At 45.2% G+C, this 19,791-nt stretch overlaps 1 protein-coding gene across 1 annotated transcript in view; it reads left to right on the top strand.

The window, feature by feature from the left end:
• PLXNA4 (plexin A4) overlaps positions 1 to 19,791 on the top strand; it is a 414,876-nt gene that overhangs the window by 327,151 nt on the left and 67,934 nt on the right. Inside the window, exons 9-11 of the mRNA XM_086744556.1 lie at positions 2,316 to 2,516; positions 10,974 to 11,070; positions 14,233 to 14,423. Of these exons, the coding sequence (XP_086600682.1) occupies positions 2,316 to 2,516; positions 10,974 to 11,070; positions 14,233 to 14,423 (489 nt within the window). The remainder of the gene's footprint in view (positions 1 to 2,315; positions 2,517 to 10,973; positions 11,071 to 14,232; positions 14,424 to 19,791) is intronic.

The following is a 19,791-nucleotide window of genomic DNA, read 5'->3' on the forward strand; positions in this document are numbered from 1 at the left end:
TGCACCTTGATAGGGTAGGATTATTGGACTCAAGGTTGAAAAGACTTTCTAGACTGTCAAGCCTTGCCCTTTTGTCAAGACAAACAGTTCCATGACGCTTTAAACACTGCATTTCAGCATTAGTCATTCCCTAGGGATATTTCATCATGAGACAGGTCAACGGCAAAAGTAGAGAGTGTTGGAACACGGTGTAGCTCCTCAAGCAATCTTGGGGTTCAGACACAGCATCTTTCCACACTGGCTGTGTCTTGTGCATGATGGGGCATAAGGCAACTTTCACTGCCCATATATCAAACTTCCTGGATCCTCCTCACACATATCCGCTTGTTAAAGTGTTGCTCAGCACCAGGATCCCCAAGAATCACAGTGGTAAAGCTCATCACTGCAAAGCAGTACCACATCTGTTTGTTGCCTCTGATCCTTACAGTATCCAGCCAGGTTAACGTGATGGCCTTTTGAGCTTCAGTCCTTGGTAGTGCTTACTAAGCTAGGTGTTGTGCCAGATTAGCACAGACAGATTGCCACCAGACCCAAGATGATTCACCTGCATCCAGCTCCACTGACTCTGTGCTTGGCTGTCCTGGTTCTGGTGGTAGCCTGGGCAAAGCCAGTTGAAGTCCATCAGCAGCTGTCAAAAACTTACACCATTAGCATCACCCTACAAGTGCAGATGAGAAATTACGTTGCCCCAAAGGGCTCTTCAGTCTGGCATCCCCACTAGGACAGACAGATCCTCTCTGGGGACTAAGGAAGGCTTCTGGACTTCACTGCAGTGACATGCTGCGTAGTTACTGGATTTTCTTCCTGCCCCTGGCCATGGATCGGTTCACACTCGCAGTGTTATGATTGATAGCTCTTGTAATTCTATTCCTGGTTGGTGTAACTGCAGATGTTACACGTCTAATCCATTTCTTTATCTTCCTAAGCTATTTGCTTCAGTAAGATGCTTCCACCATCTGCTCTAACAAGCTCCCAAGCTCTCTTAAGCCATAAATTCCACTTTTTGAGCCTTTCAGTCCCTTTCCCTACTTTCCAGCCCTGTATCAGTCATTTTCCCCCTGCCATCCCTTGCCCACATCTACAGATTAAGCTTGCACCTCTTTATATAAATTCCCTGTCTCTGCTTGCACCAACTGGGCCTGGCTTTAACATTGGGCGGGACAGGCTGAAATGGTGTTTCTTTCTGGACTGGACAGGGTAGCTGTCCATCACCATACCGTGGTGTTCTACAGAGAGCAGGCAGTGTGCCAAATACAGTGCAGAGAAGAAAAAGAGGGGACAGGCTTTCTCTTGGACTCTAGGAGTTGAAATGACCCAAAAGATGGGACAACCATGCACTCACAAGTGATAAAGACAGTGTGGTCTGTGCATATGGCATGCGTATGTTTTGTAGCTTGTTTTTTTAAGGGATTCCATTTTATATCAAACTGCCTTGGATTAGCCAGGCGAACACTGCAGTAATTTCCTAAAGAGTTGATAGCTTCCTAGAATACATTAATTTGACAGCTTGCAGTTGTCTGATTGTACTATGAAGAAGCAGTGCGTTACTACTCCAACTAAAGCTGTGCAAATTAATGAGACTTGGAATATAGCCTTCTGCATCTCCGCTTTGGGTGCCCGGACCTCTACCTGGGCAAGGGACGTACCAAGAGGTGCTGGATCAGCGTCATCCGCTTAGCATTGCTCCTTTTGTGAAATGGTGGCAAGCCTTTCCAAGGGATCTCCACATGTTGTGTAACAGTTATTTCTTGGCAGCTGGATCCATCTGTAATAAATATTCTGCCCCCTTCTAAGCCAAAACAAACTCTTGCTAACAGGTCAGACTCTGTAGTTTACAACGTGTGTTGCTGGGGCTAGCTGGAGCTGTGCCTTTTGTACAATCGTGCATTGGCTGTTGGGGAGGCAAGGAACTACGCTCAGATTTTACTTTATTCACTTCTCATGTCATGGCATTGTGACCAGGCTAAGTCCCTGGGGGGGCATGATTGCTTTCCCACTACCTGATTAACAGAGCAGGTATTAAAAAGCATGAGAGGTAGCTTCCTTGGGTTCTGAAGGTTGAAAGTCTGTAGTGCGAACAAGGGAGATAGGAAAGGATGGTCTGTAAATGAAATCCTTCCTCACCGGTTTATCTGAGCCTTAGCGGTAATGCTTCTTGAATACCCTTGTAATAGGCTGAGGCCCAGGGAGATGCAAAGGCTTTGTAGTCAGTTGAAGTGAAGCGTGAAGGGAGAAGGTTGAGAAGCATCAGAGGACCCCACCTGGGGCTGGGAAGCCCATGTGCTGACTTGGCGCCTTGTATTCTTTCTCCCTAGGACTGTCCCCAGTTGCTGCAGGCGGAGAAGATCCTGGTGCCGGTGGAAGTGATCAAGCCAATCACGCTGAAGGCCAAGAACCTGCCCCAGCCGCAATCAGGCCAGCGAGGCTACGAGTGCATCTTGAACATCCAGGGCAATGAGCAACGGGTGCCCGCCTTGAGGTTCAACAGCTCCAGCGTGCAGTGCCAGAACACTTCGGTGAGCAAGCCCTGCATGCTCAGGAGAGAGGCAGGGGCCAAGGAGGACCAGAAGTGCCTACAGCACTGTCCCAGTGGGATCCAGGGTTCTGTTGAAGCCCTTTTTACCTTATTGCCTACCCGATTCCAGCCACAGTCAAGGAAAGGCTGGTTGGTAGCTTGCAGACTGCCCTTTTTGTTCTTTAGGGTGGCTGATGTCACCACAGAGTGGTTACTTGTCCCCTTGGATCCCAGTATTTGGCCATGCTGGAGCACCTTAGCCGTGACTCATAAGTATTATCATCTTAATCTTCCCCTATCCTCCCAGTATTTGTGCACATTCAAAAGGGTTTACAAAGGGACAGGTGTTCATGTCAACACTGAGAGTTAAAGTTATTATGTGGGATTTTGGTAAAGGAACATATAAAATCCCACATAAACAGTCTGATGGATGCTAGCATGTCACTGGTCAGAAGGATGAGATGCTGAAGGTTTGAGTCAAACCTTCCTCCAGCTACTGACTCACAGTATGACCTTTGGCTAGTCTCTTTGCCTCTGCGCACCTCCACTTCCCCATCTGCTTGCAGGACCAGTAACCACCCTCCTGGAGAGCCTGCATGAGTCACAATGGTGTTGTCACCACAGCAATGCCAATTTTGGGGGCAAACACTGGCATCTGCCAGGAGCTGTGCATATGTGCAATGGTGGTCTCTGCTCCTCCAGAATTTCTCCATGAGATTCATAGCGCCAAGACCTGCATTTGAGTCATTCTCATTGCTGCTATTATGAGATGATTTATTAGTCAAAGAGCTAATTGCAGGCTTTAGCCACTTCACTGCAGCTCTGCCATTCCGTGCCGGGCAGTGCTTGTTAAAATCCATCACAACACATTCTGCTGCATTAAGCACCATGCTGAATATTACAGGCAGTTCGCACATTTTATGATCTGTTGCAAACAAGCAACTTCCTAATGACACTCTCGTGTTTGTTCCTTTGTCCCTCTCCCTCCCTCTGCTTATTATTACTGGTTAAAGGCCTATGAGCACCCAGGTTTGAGGATTCGTATAAGAAGACATTGCACTTAAAAAAAAATAATTCTTTTACAATAGTGAAAGCCTGCAGCTAAAGAATATTATATGGACCTGGACAGTATCTGGCCAAAAAATCTTAGCGGAGAAGACAGCAGCCACCCTTTAGAGTCACAAATTTTCTGGCACACATAGGCATCAGCATGAGGTATCTCAGGATGATTTTAAGTACAGTTAGGCTGAGTGGGAGCCTGACTGCCTCCGCAATCCTGGAGAGTCCCTCTCAACATCTGAGTTTGTGTATCCAATAAATCAGCCTGATTTTGAGAGGTAATAGTTACTATTCCCATACTACCTGCATGCTCCAAGAAGTTGCTAGTGCCTAGGAGAAGAGAAGTGGGCTTCAATGAATACCCAGATGCTCATGGGATGGCTGAGTGCTGCGACAGCACCATGTTGATTTTAATGTCTGTTTTGATGCCAGAACACTCAAGGCTACTCCTGAGCTGCAAGGATGGCAGGGCTGAGTCTCAGGCTAATGCCAAGGGACTCCAAAACCTTGCTACCCTGTGGTGTCTGTAGGACACCTATCCCATGTTTGGTGGTGGCTCAGGTGAACCTCCCTCTTCTCCAGGGAGAGAGGCTCATTTTGGTATAAATGCAAGTAGTTCCTATCCTGTTTTCTGCCTTCCCTCTCCCTGTCCTTCTCCTTCTCCCTCTCCCTCTCCCTCTCTCTCTCCCTCACTTTCCTTCTATTCCCTTCTCTTTTATTTTCTTCCTTTTTCTTCCCTTCTCTTTTCTTCCCTTTTCTTCTCTTTTCTTCCCTTTTCTTTTGAAAGCACTTTGACTCTCTGATTTGAGTTCTTTTTTTTCTTTTTTTTTTTTTTCCTGAGAAATGTTATTTCATTGTTGCTCTGAATTTGCCAGACACTGAGAGAAAGAGATGTGGAAGGGAGAGCCAGACAAAAGAAAGAAACATTCACACAGATACAAAAAGCGAACAGAGAAGCCCCGGTTCTGTTTGAGCAGGTGGCAGAGGACACAGACAATAGGGAAGGAGTGCTGTAGATATGTCTCCATCATGATTATTTCCTTTCCTGCCAGAATTAGCATTCAGTCCAGAGCCACCGCGATACAATGAGCCTCTGCTCTGAGGGTCACCTGGCTTCAGAAACAGCCGTATGAGCTTGTTTGCAAATTGAATCAGCCCCCTTCGACAGAGCTTTTTACTCAGCAGAGTGGCTGGATGAGACACTGAATGTAGCACCTGCATTGCAGGCTTGGAGAAGGTCCAAAGGAGGGTGGGAGGATGTGTTGTGATGGTGTGTCCCTGAAGAGATGCTATCCTGCCAGCAGATCTTTCTGTTGATGATGCACGCTAGACTAAGCAATCATTCTTGGCTTGTTTTCCTTCATAAGCCTCAAAATCTACCCCCTCCTACCAAACTGGGCACCGATGAGCTGAAATTCAGATCTTGCAGAATAACTTCTGCAAAATGCAGGAGTTTTCCTGCTTTCACACAGGACAAGATCGTGAAAAAGCCTTTCCTGCCTGGTCCCTCAGGGTTTATACCAGGGCAGCTGAGATCAGAACCATCTCAAGCAGGTGCTTTTCTAAGTGGCTCCAACTTCAGTTAAGAGATGTTGTAAGGACACCCAGGTGGGACCAGCCTATCTGACGGTCTGTCAGTAATGTCATATCCAGCACTAATGGTGCCTAGGTGCTCGGTCCAGTCAATAGGCAGCTCTGTCTCTCCCCCGTCTTTCCTAGAGATATTTCATTTGATAACAGCAATGAGTCACTGCAGGCAGCATGCTTTGGGACAATTATTGTTCTTGTCAAGTGGTTTGAGACTCTCAGCTCTGGGCTTTGTCCTCTATCACACCACCCAAGGCACGCAATTATCACTCAGAGAGACCCTGTCTGCCGTTCCTTATTGCACTTATGATAGCTCTGCCGACAGTCTGGACACAGAGTGATGGGAGGAAATAAAAAGGAGGAGAGCTAAGGAGGTGTATAAATAAGTAAGTAAAAAATGCCAGCAGAAATGTCTGAAATTGCTAGATCTGTTAGGGCAGAGAGCAATCTCCTCAGTGGGGAGCAGTGGGATCCCTAGCATTTGCAATCAGCCCAATATCAGCAGCCTTTGGCATGAGGAACAGGGAGGTGGGTGAGAGATAACCCACCTGACCGTGCCGTGATCATTGCCGTTACCTGCTTCAATGACTAAGCTCACATTCTTCCTTCATGTGAGCCAGCTCAACTGCCTGGCCTTGGCACACACAGGCAGCACACACTGATTTCTAGCAGCAAGATCCCTGCTGATAATTTGCCTTAAGTCTTTCACAGGTCCGTGTGTCGTGAGACCTGAGATGGTACAGCTGAAAGTGCTGTGTAACTTAGGGATAGGAAAAGCAAATATGTCATGTTTGTCACATCATTGCTCTTGAGCAAAGGTTCTCAGCTGCATTTGACTCTGTGGTGTGGCTCACACAGTGGAGAGAAGTGCTAAAAAAAAAAAAAGAAAACCCCCAAAAAAATAAAGCTGGGAAAAAAATGGGGAGTCATTCACAGAAATCATGGGAAAAAGACACTTATGGGTGGCCAAAGGAAGACGAGCACAGGGCTGTGAGATGTCAGTACACTTCTCAATTATCACGATGCATTATTATTATTTATCTACATTCAGACATCACAGAGAAACCCCAGTCATGATGTGGGCTCTATTGTCCTGCATTGTCCCAGCTCTAGGAAGCAAAAAGTCCAAGGATACTGGATGACTGTGAGCAACATGTTTTCTGCCTATGGTTTATGGCTGGAAAACTGATACAAAGAAGGATTAAACAATTTGCACAGGATCACACAAGGTGTTCGTGGCAGAGCCAGATACAGGAATCAATCCCCAGGCCCAAGCTTTAATCACAAGAGTTGTTTTTTGTGCTGTCAGGGAAAAGAGACTAACAGTAAAATACTCCTAAAATGCTGTTTGTCTGCAGGCGTTTCCCTGCTATTGGACATGCTCAAGGTACAAGGGGGAAACATCACATTACCTGTCTTGGTTCATCGTCCTACGTGTGCCCAAGCCAAAATTACAAAGGGCTTTACCCAGTGATACAGCATCCCAGCAGGATGCAGCAAGAGGTCAAGCTGTGGATTTGCACAAACCGCACGGCACAGAGGTCTGTCAAGCTGAGTTCCTCTAATGCAGGGTGCCTATAGTAACGGAATGCCCAGAGGAGATGGGAATTTGCAGATTTCTGAAATGCAAAGCATCTTTCCAGGAAGGCAGCTAATGTTTGCATAGCGGTTGCAGAACTGATAGCTGTGATTTTGTAGCCATCCTCGTGGCCTGAGGATAGTGAACTTTTAGTAGACAAACGGTCAATGTTTTTATAGTAACCTGCTTACAGTATGTTAAACCGCTAACAACATGGCAAAACGGCCAAGTGATGTGATGAACTCAGCCAATGTTGCAGGAGTTTCTTATACTAGTGAAGAGTTTAAGAGACAAAGAGCTAGTACCTGAGAGTTCAAAACACACTGTACTGTTCCTGTGGATTACAACAGCTCCTTCTAGCAGCTTTTTGGCATTTCCTGATAAAAGCCAGTCTGCCTTTCTGGAAGGGCAACCTCTCTTTCTTAGTTTGGGCCTCTAAATTGCCTGTAATTTTTTAAAATTTGAGTGGTGAGAATCCAGATTTTGCAGACTTAAGGGTCAGATTCCATCTTTTCAGCACTTCTGCCTGTGCTGGAGAAAGCTGTGCAAGGCAATGTATACATACAAGCCCTAATGGTACGAATGCTCTTAGCAGGAGTATCTGGGAAGCTCTGCTGTAGTCCTGGAGATCGATACACCATCCTTTTTTCATCTCTGAAACATATTTCCGTCTTATTGTTACAGCTGAGCAGATCCTTTTCAAAGACTCCTATTGAGTTCAGTGGGCTTTGAACAGGGGTCACAATGAGTTAGCAGCTCCTGTGGTCTGAAGAGGATGGAGCATTTACTCGCTGTTACTTTGCAAATTGCTCTGTTTCACTGCCGTGCAGCCCATGAGCTGTCTGAGTGGGCCGGGCATGGAGAGCATCCTCGTTCCAGTCCCCAGCTGGCTTCATCCTTGGAGCTCTTCCATGGCGATGCTGCTGTTTCTTCCCCAGCATACGTTTCTAGTTCTGGATCAAGTCTGCTGAGTTAACAAGTCTAATATGTGTTTGCCCCCGGTGCCGCAGACGGATAAGATCTAAAATCCCAGCTGGGCTCCTGCTGCTGGCACTTGGATCCTCGGTGGGATGAAAGGCTCTGGGGGACTGCAGCTGCCTGTCCCTTGGCAGCCCTGTCTAGGCTCTGCTAACAGCTAAATCCCAGCACACTCACATGAGGCTCTGCTGGAGTAGAAAGTAGCACTTTCTCAGGCACCTACAGACTCAACTTCTGACTTAAGGGTGACCGGTAATTCTATATATGTGTTCCTTCCCATTCCCAATCAGCTTTTGCAAAGTGCTGTGCAAAGCAGGCATTTACAAAGCTCCTGAACAGCAGAAGGTTAATTATTCTCTACTTTTCAGGCACTCTCCTTCCCACTCCTGTCTCCCCAGCCTTGCTCCTAGCTCCAAAAAGCTGTGAAAAGCCAATGTTGTGAGTCCAAGCGGCTCTGCATCATCTTGCATCTTGCTGGCAGTGACACTGAGAAGTGTCATAAAAATGCTAATACAGAATGAGACTGGCGGGTACAGCCCTATTGCAAAGGACTCTGCTAACCTGCAGCTGCTCTTTACTTCCATGGTAACCACAAAGCTTATACCCACAAATACCCTACAACCAGATCATAATCACAGACTGTTGCAGATTAGTGGCTAATTGTGTTTAGTTTGTCCAAAGAGAAATTACCGTGCAACCAGCACTCACTCTGCCGTAACGGGCAGAAATCACCATATACAATTTAGTTCTCAATTATACGGCAATTAGTGGCTACAGAAAAGGCTACCTCTGAAGGCTCAGAGCTTTGACATCTCTGTGGAAAACCACACAGAGACTTTAAGCAATGGGAAACTCTTTAGTCGTCTCTAAGGCATACCCAACCAAACCAGACAGGGTATTGAATTGTATTTGATCTTGTAGTAGGGAAAACATCTTTTTCTTTAAAAGTGGGAATTTGTCCTGCTATAGATCCCAGTGCAGTGGGAGATTTCTGATCTAAGGAGCATAAATCCTTATGTGTGTTGTGGTCAGTAATAGTAGCAGACAAGAAATATCTCAATATCTATCCCCTTCTTGCCTTGTTCCCATTCTGTCCTTTATGCAATCATCTCCTGGTTCAGCCATGTTCGACCACGCTCCATCAACCATGTTCAGCCTGGAGAAGAGAAAACTCTAGAGAGACTTTATTGTGTCTTTTGAATACTTAAAGGGGGCTTACAACAAAGATGGGGGTAAACTTTTTAGCAGGGCCTGTTGTGATAGGACAAAGGGTAATGGCTTTAAACTAAAAGAAGGTAGGTTTAGATTAGACATAAGGAAGAAATTTTTTACAATGAGGGTGGTGGAACACTGTCCCAGGTTGCCCAGAGAGGTGGTAGATGTCTCATCCCTGGAAACATTCAAGGCCAGGTAGGATGAGGCTCTGAGCAACCTGATCTGGTTGGAGATGTCCCTGCTCCTTGCAGGGGGGTTGGACTGGATGGCCTTTAAAGGCCCCTTCCAACCCAAACTATTCTATGATTCTATGGTCTCCTCTCCTAAAAAGTCAAAAAGGCTTTTTGCCTTTTGGCGAAGTGTTGGATGAAAACTGTTGATGGAGGTGGGTGGTGGGATCTGACGGGCAGCTGAGTGAACCCTGTGTGAACTGGCTTTTGATAAACCCAAATCTAGCTGAAAAAATACAGCAAGCATCATGTTTCAGAGAGCTCTGCCAATGGAGAGGGTCTCCAGAGATCAGCTTCCATTTCCTCCATTAAGGCCAGGTCTGTGTACCTTGGCTGTGCCTGACAAGTGTTTGTTTAAGTCTGTCCAACTCTCTCAGAATATTTCTGTGGCTTTCTTAAGACATATTTGCTGGAAAGTGCATACCCCAGCTACTCCAGCTGAAGACTTTCTGGTTCTGAGTAGGGAAAAATAATTGCCTCCTGGGGCTTATGTATGTAAAAAATCTATCTAGTACATCCCCAAATGAGATTTGCTTGGTTTTTTGGCAGCAATATGGCACTGTTGATTCACAATCTGTTTGTGATCTTCAGTACTCCCCAGGCCTGCAGCACTGGCCAGTCACTCCAATTTCATATTTGTTTGCGTTGATTTCTCCTGCGGAAGAATACTTGGTACTTGCCTGTATTGAATTTTACTTTGTTGATTTTGACCTGGCTCTACAATTTGCCATGGCTGTTTTGAATTCTTCACCCTGCTTTTGAATGTTCTTGCACCCTCTCCCAGAACAATGTTATGCACGAAATCTGTAGTCTATCATCCAAGTCAGTAGTGAAAATAGTGAATAAGGTCAGACCCAGGACAATACTCCATTTGAAACACCTTCCCAATGTCAGGACATTGAATTATTTAACTACTTTTTTTTTTTTTTGGCAGCTTTTGCATATACCTTATGGTGACTTCTTTTAGATCATATTTCCCTAGTTTGTTTATGGGAATCTCCTGTAGGACAGTAGCAAATACTCTACTGAAATCAAGATAAATCACATCTGCTGCCTCCCCGTTATCCACAAAGCCATTAAGCCTGTCAAAAAAGGAAATTAGATTGGGTTGACACAATTTGTTCTTGACAAATCTATGCTGGCTGATTTTTATCACCTTATCATCTTGCAGGTGCTTATAAATTGATTGTTTAATAATTTGATGTACTTTCTTTCTGGGAAGCCAACTTAGAATGACAGGTCTATAATTACACAGAACCTCAATTTTCCCCCTTTTTAAGGTATTTCCATGATATGCCTATCCCCTCCTTTCTGAGACGTCACTCAGCTTTCAAGAGTTCTTCAAGATATCACTACTGTAGACAACTTTCCATATACTCTCAGCATCTATGGAGTACACAAAAGAGGTATATTTGGCTGGTAGACCTACAGTGTGTAATGTACACCTCAAAGGTTCACCCATGAGTTGGCGAAATATTATTCAGGGCTGTGCTCAACACTTAGAAGGTAGGTTTCCAAGATAAATCCCATCACATGCAACTATGCTGAAATCATGTAATATTCACCTTATGTCTAAGTAGGCTATTGAAAATGGCATGACTTGCTCCATTGAGAGTCACAACTTTGAGAGCATCCCATGGCTTTCTGTCAGGTAATGGCTGGTAGGGAGGTAGGTGATAGCTCAGTTTCTCTTGGTCACAACTTGCGGCACCACCTCTTGCCTTGTCCCATCCCATCCTCTCCCCACACCTAGGCACCATGTCAGTCTGGATTTGTTTTTTCTTTTTTTTTTTATCTCTCCCAATTCTAGTATTCATATGAAGGGATGGAGATTAATAGCCTGCCGGTGGAGCTGACGGTTGTGTGGAACGGGAATTTCAACATTGACAACCCAGCACAGAACAAAGGTAAAGAGTTATTTCAACTTGTCCTTGGAAGTGGTAACCTTAGCAACGGGCCACATCGCTCTCTACACTTAACAAAGCCGCCACCATCTCCCTGTGCTGTCTGGTGCATACTTGTTCTCTGCACTCTGCAAATTACCAATTTTTTTGTGTGCTTTGTGTTTTCCCCCCACACTTCTCTCTTTGCACCTGAGAAACATGACTTTCCCTCCCACTTGTGTTGCTTTCTCTCTTCCTTCATCATCTTTGCCTCCCGCTTCTTCCCACATTTTTGTGGTTTGTTTTTATGCCCCTCCTTCTCCAGCTTTCTCCCTCTCTTTATTTCTCCTGCAGTGATGCTCTTCAAGTTAACATGCCAGGAGACCGAGCACTCTCTGCTCAGAGGCAATGTAATAATGAACAGGGGAAGGGAGAGGGGAAGGAGAAAGGCTGCAGCTTGCCAGTGGGAAAAGTCTGAACAAAATAAAATTATAATGGCAAAAGACCGAAAACCACCTCCTGCCCAGAGCCTGACTCCATTTAACTACCACTGATGGCACAGGATTGATGTGCCGCTCACAGAGGCATATTGCACATCCAGCCACGACCCTGAGGCAGGCATTTTTGCTGGAGACAGACAGTCCATTCACATCTACTTCTTCCTTATTGTCCACCACCCTCAGCCACTCTGAGGCCTTTTCCCCAGGCAACCTCTCCTCTCGCTCTGCATTTACAGCTCAGACTTGCAGACTCCCTCCTTCTCACATCACCACCTCTCAGAAGTTTCTCTCTCCCTTGATTTACGTTCTCTTCTTGGACACTTTCCACATCTTCTCCCACTCTATTTCTCCCCGTCAGGTACTCCCTTGCTCCTCTTACTCCATTTCACGCCCACCCTCATGCTAGGGAGTAGTGGGTGAGGTTTCCACCGCCACCACATTGAAGCTGGAGAGCAATACAGAAGCAACACTTCTCCCCATGGAATGACCCCTTCCTGCCCTTCTCTCCCTGTACCCACCTCTGTGATACCTTTCTCTGCTGGCTCAAATAGCCAGTGGGTTTGAACAGCCAGTCTGTGCCAGGACAGTGCTAATTTTCATGGGCCCAAACAGTGGCATGTATTGTGCTAGCCTTTAACAGTGTGGGTTGGAGATATGGGTTTGGGCATTTGCCCCATTCCTGCTTAGTTCCTGATGCAACGTGGTCCACACCAAGAGTATGAACACTTTTTTTTGGGCAGTACTGAGATGTCCTAGGTGATATAGGAGTGAAATCCATCTCATAATCATGATGATTGTGTCTTTAAGCATGTCTGTGGTAATGTAAACCTGACCAGGGGATGAACTCAAGATACATGGCGGTGCTTAGTCTTTAGTACAGTCCCTTACAATTTCTTGGGTTATCCAAGACCAAAAGGTTTTAAGTAATGGCGAGGAAAAATTTAGGATGTGAGACTGGCCGGTGGCTATTTAAATGAGTAGTTTGGATGATATCATCATGTTTTGCGTCAGGAGGAGAGCTTAGACATGTGCATGCAGATACACCACATGGAGGCATACCACATGCTCTCAGGGACACAAAGAGCTTTATTTACTAGCATAAATGTTGTGGCTACAAGCAAACACAAAAGCCTGTCAGGGCTTTGGACAGTGCTGCAGACAAACAGACCTTTTCTGGAAAACTGAGAGGCAGAGGCAGGATTAGACCCAGTGCCTTTCTAAGTGCAGTTGCGCTGCGGTACACTGCCTTCAAGTAACCAAGATACCGCTGCTTTCATAGACAGCATCACATGGGCTGGGCTGGCAGGCTGAAAGGCTAAAATACATGAAGCCTACTGAAGCGATTATTATTCTGTGATGCTATGATTCTAAGTGCCTGCAGAGCTACTCACTGACAGCATTGCAAGCAGAGCAACTCGGCAATTTTGAGGAAATGTAACAGAAAATTAAGGAAAAGGCTGTATCCCAGGAGGCCTATAGCACACTGTGATTGAGAGCTGTTTTGCAAACTTTTCTTGCACCCAACCTGTAGAAATAAAAAGTTTTTGAGCTTTTTCCTTGTATTAGTCAATACTTGCTGACTTCTGGGGTGCAAGTATAAAGAGACAGACAGAGCTTTTCAGAAAACCTGTCCAAAGCCCTTGAGCTTTGGGATTGTGTATAGTAATAAACACAGACAAGACTTTGGTCACCTACTGACACAGCAAAACAGAAGCACAAAGGGAAAATCCCCCATCTTACAAATAAATCCACCAACATGCCCACAAATACAGAAAAAAAAAAAAAAAAGCAAGTCTGAGAACCTCAATTCTGCTGTCTTCATCCTCAGGGAGGAGACTTTTGCTATCAGCCCCCTGTGCAACCCAGGCCTCAGTTTACACATCTGTAAAATAAGGGTAAATAACAAGATCTTATTTTTTAGGAGGACTGCAATGTTTTTAGGCTTTATTTGGAAAAAGCTTTGACTGCTTCTAATAACTTAGCAGCCAAAGATGGAGCAAAGCATTAATCATTGCTGTCTGTATTAGAGGAGGATCAACTTAGTACTTCAAAGTGTAAAGCAGACTGAATTTCTGGAGCAGAACAAGGTGGGAAGGCTAATTGTGAATCCCTGTATTCAGCCTCATAGTGAACCATTGTGGATTTACTATTATCTCTTAGAATTTCTGCTAAGGGAAACCTGAGTGGCGTCACCTTAGCATCCAGTTCTGGGTAGTTTCACACCAGACAAATCCCAAAGTTTAAGCTGTGGGTAGACCAGGTCTAGAAATTCATTTCAGGGTGAAGCTGAGACTGGTTAAGGTGGCACTGTATGAGATTCAGACAGTCTCTGAAAAGGAAGGGACTGATGCCAAGTCACTGCCCAAGCACCTTTCCCCAGAACCTCCTGCTTGTAGCCCCTTGCCCTACTGAGATCAGCATCCTTCCATCTGCTTTCAGCTTCCAAAAATATCTTTCGTGGCAGATGAGAACTGACAAGTGCAGTTTATTTCAAGAAGGATGTAAACATTCTTTTTTTTTTTTTTCTCACTATTTACCCCCTCATGGAGAGGTCTTATTCTGCCTCAGGGATGAGCAGCCTAGAACACCTTCCCCTTTCTCACTCCTCGTTCTGCCCTCTGACATCCCACCACTCTCCTGTGCTGTCTACATCTCTCACATCCTCTCTGTTTTCCTTTCCCTGCAGTTCACCTGTACAAGTGTGGGGCCATGCGGGACAGCTGTGGACTGTGCCTGAAAGCCGACCCAGACTTCGAGTGCGGTTGGTGTGAGGGGCAGAACCAGTGCACGCTGAAGCAGCACTGCCCAGTCCAGGACAGCCAGTGGCTGGAGTTGTCCAGCACCAAGGGCAAATGCACCAATCCCAAGATCACAGATGTAAGTAATGGATCTGCAGGAAGTTGGAGTATTCCCTCTTGTACCCTTTCCTTGGTTTATTTTCCTGATTTGTCTTTGGGTTGGTGATGGGAAGATCAGGGTTGAGCTGTACTGGGTCAGGCAAAGCCCTAGGCATTCTTGGGAGTGGGAAGCCATAGTGGCCTTCAAAGGCACACAGCTTCAGGTATCTACAACACAGGGATGAGCAGGGTGTCACAGTTCCAACCATAGCCAATGTGGACATGAATCAGCTGCACAAACACAGTCTGCTAGTGCAATCTGAGGAACACCAGAGCATCCAACCTGCCCGCACAAGGATGGCAGATGTGACATGAAGCCTTTAGGAGCAGCTGAAGGTGAGACAAGATGCTCTGAGGCATCTGAAATAGATGGTGTGATGGTAATCAAATGAGCCAAACTGTCTCTTGAAACAGCCTCTCTGACCAGCCTGGTTGAGAAGGAGATGTCAAGTGATTCCAGAGTGTTTTGAGCTTTCCTGACAGAAGGCAAAGGAAGGGCAAGTTGTAGTTTATGCTTCCCAGTAGAATGACATGGACAAAGTCAATGTCCAGGAAAAAACAAGACTTCACTGACTCCACTGACCAATGTTCTTCTATTTGCCTGGCTGACTTTGCATGGTGAAAGAAGTCTCCACGGAACAAAGAAAGCCCTGTACGGTCATCAGCTTTCCCCCTTTGAAGGCTCAAGGAGGAGACAGGATCAAGCCCAGACTAACTGAAGCTTGGAACTGTCCTATTAAGTGACAAAGAAAGAATAAGGGCAAGTTTGGGGGGAGGGCCTGCAGCCTAACGGTGTCCTGTAGAAGGTTTTGTATTGAATTCATGTTTCTGGGCCAACGGAAGAGCTGGGGCAAAGCTACAAAAAGGAGATAAGATAATAGAAAAACCATAAAAAGAGGGAGCAGAGGAAGGGAAAGAAGGTAAGGGAAGAAAATTAGGCCTGCAGTCTGAAGTTAATTTTGTCTGTTCTCTTAGGATGCCCTTGCTTAGTGATGGGCACCATTTTCAAGGTCACAGGGCAGGCAGCAGGACAAATCTGAGCCTTAGTGATGAGGTCTACGTCCTTACCAACAGCCTCCTGTCTTAAGCATTTCTCAGTCACTCTGTCTTAATTAACATGAGTACTCTGTCAAGATGGCTAAGGCCTAATTCTGCAAATGGGAGAAGTAAGGAGGAAAATAAGAAAAGAGAAAGGGAAATGCAAAGGGAAATCCAACATCTGTGGTTGTGGTTTAATATGAAATGATAGGTGGATCATTTTCCTAGAAAGCAATAAAGGCTTTTTCAATAGTTGTCAGTTAAGAATCAAGAAGTGTGGATATTACAGATGAACCCTAAACAAATGTCCATGTGTGAAAGTTTTGTGAAAGCAAAGGCTGGGTAGAATCTGTTTTTCCCAGACACCGTTGAAAGCAACCCTTCTTACTGTGTTTCAATCCATCTTCCTGACATCTATCAGTTCCCAAAGTACTGTGTCAGCTGGACTGCTGGAGTGCCAGGTTCATTCTGATGCTTCCAATGTGGAAAGACTGGGTTTTGTCTGGAGCTGGTAGTTCTGAACCCACCCACCTGTGGGTGTGGGTTCACACCTGGAACTGTGAAACCAAACCCAGAGACAGCCAGAATGAGCAGTTACTTCTGAAAGTTCAGCTTTGAGGCCTTGAAGAATATAGAAAGCTGGGGAAAACCTTTTTTTAATATTTTCAAATTCTCATACCTTGGGAAAGATTCAGAATTTTTGCAGAGATTGATAGAATTTGGTATTGGGAAGCTGATGGATGACCAGCTAAAGTAGAAGTCCAAAACGTGAGGACCTGACAATGTGGTAGTGTGTTGTTCTGACGGTCCATCTGCATTTCTTTGCCATGTTTTGACCCCAACCCTGCATCTGCATTCTCTTTATGAAGTGCAAAGCACTCACTCTCCTCCTTACAGCTCCAGAAGGGACGATATGTCTAATTCTGCTGGCGTTTCCTCCAACAGCTCCCAAAGCTCGAACAGATCATTGCAATATTCGCTCATGAAATATTCCAACTGTCTGGGGCAATCCTAAGTAGCTCTTGGAAAGCCTTTTTCCGAGCCATTAGCATGGAAGTAATCTCAAGTGACTGGATATATGTTGCAGCTAATGGTAGGTCCGGAGCGGTTGGTAAGAGCACGCATATTCTGGCGAGGAGCCAGCGCCGTATCCGTGCTGGTGAAGGAGGAGAAACAACACGTGTACTCACACTTGCACAGGCACACATGCGTACCTGGCACAGAGCTTCCCAGAACCTGTTCTTATTTACCAGCTCTTGCGTATGTATTGCCACTCGGTGAAATTAAAGGACTTACTTACAGAGTCTCTGAGACACAAAACCTCCTCTAAGAGTGACAAGCCGCAGCTTTGGGCTGATAGGAGAGGAGGGTGTGAATTGTGATGCAGTGTCGCAGCTCTAGGTCTTCGAGAGAAAGCTGAGGCTTCCTGGCAGTTTTTGTTTCCCTGCCTGCATTTTCCTCTCCGAAACTGACAGGTCTCGTTCCACATTTTTGCACCTGTGATAGAAACAGGCTCCTTCTCCCTCGCTGCGAAAACAGTGCAGTAACACCTTCTTCTCGTATGTAACTATGCGAGTGTGATGAGTTGGGGTTAAAAAGTCTCCCACATGCTCCTAGGAGATTCCCAGACCTTCCTGTTTAAAGGAAATAAGTGCATTTTGAAGCTGACCTTTAGAAATTAAAAATCACGCAGAGAAAGGTTCAGAGGTGCTGCCCTGGCTTCACTTTGGGAAGTTTACTGTTGATGATTTTTGAGTCACAGCAAGAATTTTTTAAAATCTCATGCTTTAGACAGAGATGGAAGAGGATGATGAGGTTCCCACTGAGTTTTTTGTGACTTCTGCAGTAAAACTTTTGTCTCAAACATAGCCCTAGCTATAAAGAAAAGGACTTTTCTAGCAAGGTGTTCGGTTTCAACATTGCACCTTCTTTTATTCAGAGTAATGACATTAGTCATACAAGAAAAAAAAAATCCTCTTTTGACCTTCTATGAGATGTACTGCCCATGCTAGCAAGCACTTTCAAGCCTAGGTGAGCCCTAGTTAACCACAAACCTAGCTCACTAGACACCTACATTAGCAGAACAAGTAAAAATAATTTGATGACAAGATAATTACCACAAAATATAACCAAAATATTCCATGGGGAAATCAGTTTTCTTACAAAGCGTGTCAAATACATAAGGAAATAAAATAAAACATGGGAATTTTACTTTATCTTTTATTTTTTCATTTTGAGTACATATTAGATTGCATTTGGTATGGTGACATAGCCTTTCAGAATCAATCATAGAGTGTTTTATTAGGGGAGGATTAACTGATGTCAACAAGTATTTAAAACATAAAACGTTAGATGAATAGATATTTATTAAGAATTCAGAATAAAAATATTTTGGAATTGCCGTTTTTGGAAAATAGTTCACATTTTCAATGTTGGGTCTCTAACTGAGTCAATCAGTAACAGCTTCTCCCGGAACAGAAATCTCATTTTCATTCTCATTTTTTTAAGATACTTTCCTCGTTTCCTGGAAAATAACTACAAATGCCTTTCTCTTTCTTTCTCTTTTTATCCATTTTCTGCTTGTCTATCAATCTTATCACCACAGAACATCCAAAGGTCAAATCTCCAGCCAACCCAAATAATTATTTAATCTGTCAGATTTATGAATGTTGTGCTGTTTTCTGTTTAGGATTTAAGTATGTTATTGACTTTTGGAGTAGGAATAAGCCTGCCATGGTTCTGATTTTGTTGACTCAAGTGGTATTTGTCTGGTTTTTGGACCTGAGACCAGGCCACTGCAGGGATCTTGTGCTGCAAAGGTTGTGTTGATGCTACACAACCCTACAGGTCCCAGCACTTGTCTGTGATCATATAGCTTATTAATTTGTTAACCTCTGTTGAATTCCTGTATAGACAGAGCAAAGACATAGTAATTGAGGAGGTGGTTCATGGCACCTAAAATTAAATATCTTAAAATAAAATATCCCCTAATAGTGCCAGGGTTTATCTCCTTTTATTAGACATGAACCTTCTAAAAATTGGCCTCTGGGTGGAAATTGCCCTAACCTTGGTGCCAGACTCAGTGCTGGGAAGCAGACAAGAGCAGCCTTGCTCACGCCAGTGCCTCGACTTTCCCTGCCAGTCTGACTGCTACGCAAGGGTCTAGCTGCCAGCCCTAGATTCCCAGTTGGAAGAGCCATCAGCCAGCGGGTACGGACCTCAGATGGGGAATTCCCCCTTCTTCACTGTGGAGAGAGCCTTGCCAATGCTGGCAGATGGCAGCCATAGCATCCTGAATGGGCAGTGGGGAATACCCTTTGAAAGCAACATTTGAAGCCCCTTTCAACTAGCTGGTTGTATGGCAAAGCATTTGGGCACAGTGAATAATTGGAAGGGCAGAGCTGAGATAATTAAGGGCTGGTCCCATGATTTCTGTGTTGTTTCAATGCTGAGGAGACAACTGCAGTGCTAATTTCCACCTGGCTCTGAACATGGGTGATGGATGCGATGCAGAATGCTTTTTCCATGTACACATTCCCTTTGTATGGGTCAGAAATATTGCATAGAAATAGACAGCTCTGGGTGCAGGGTGAGGCTCTGCAATGGGAGGGATAGGTGAGATTTGGGAGTCCAGATGCTGCTTTGGCTCTGCTGCCCAACTCAGCCACTGCTGAGCGACATGCAAGCAATCCTACACTTGCTAGGGTCTGGTGAAAGTCCCAGCTGTGATGCAAACATGCCACCAGCCACCAGGACTGTTGGGACAGCCACTCGCTCAAGCTGGGGCTCAGGTGTTTCCCGATTAAGAGTTGTCCATCCCGCAAACAAGCCACACATGCTCCCATGCCTGCCCTTCCCCTGGCCCCAGCTCTCCTGTGAGGGCAGCTGGAGCTCTTTCAGAAATACAGGTTGGCACACAGCAACTGCTGCTGCTGCCTCAGTCACTGTACACCTACTCCATGCCTAATCTGACGCTTTCTCTGTTGTGTTTTGGCTGGCTTTTCAGGTGGACATTTTCAGTTGAGTTTGTGAGGCACGACCAATTTCAGAAGAGATCATGTGCTTTGAACTGGGAATTTAGGATATAAAGTGACCGGCTGAAGCCATTTGTGTCCTTTTCTTCTTCTTTCTCTCATTTCTTTCCACCGTGTCCCTCTCCTGCCTTCCCATAGCTCATTTCTATGAAGTGCAGAGCTCAGCTGCAGCACCGGGAACCCCTGCTCCTACCTGGAAAACATCTCCTACTCATCTCTAGATGTTTTACAAGTAGTTAAAAGAGTGTAAATGAGATCTGGGGCAGAATTTTGTAT

Source organism: Chlamydotis macqueenii, chromosome 1 (genome assembly GCF_036417535.1).
Source record: "Chlamydotis macqueenii isolate bChlMac1 chromosome 1, bChlMac1.mat, whole genome shotgun sequence".
NCBI lineage: Eukaryota > Metazoa > Chordata > Aves > Otidiformes > Otididae > Chlamydotis > Chlamydotis macqueenii.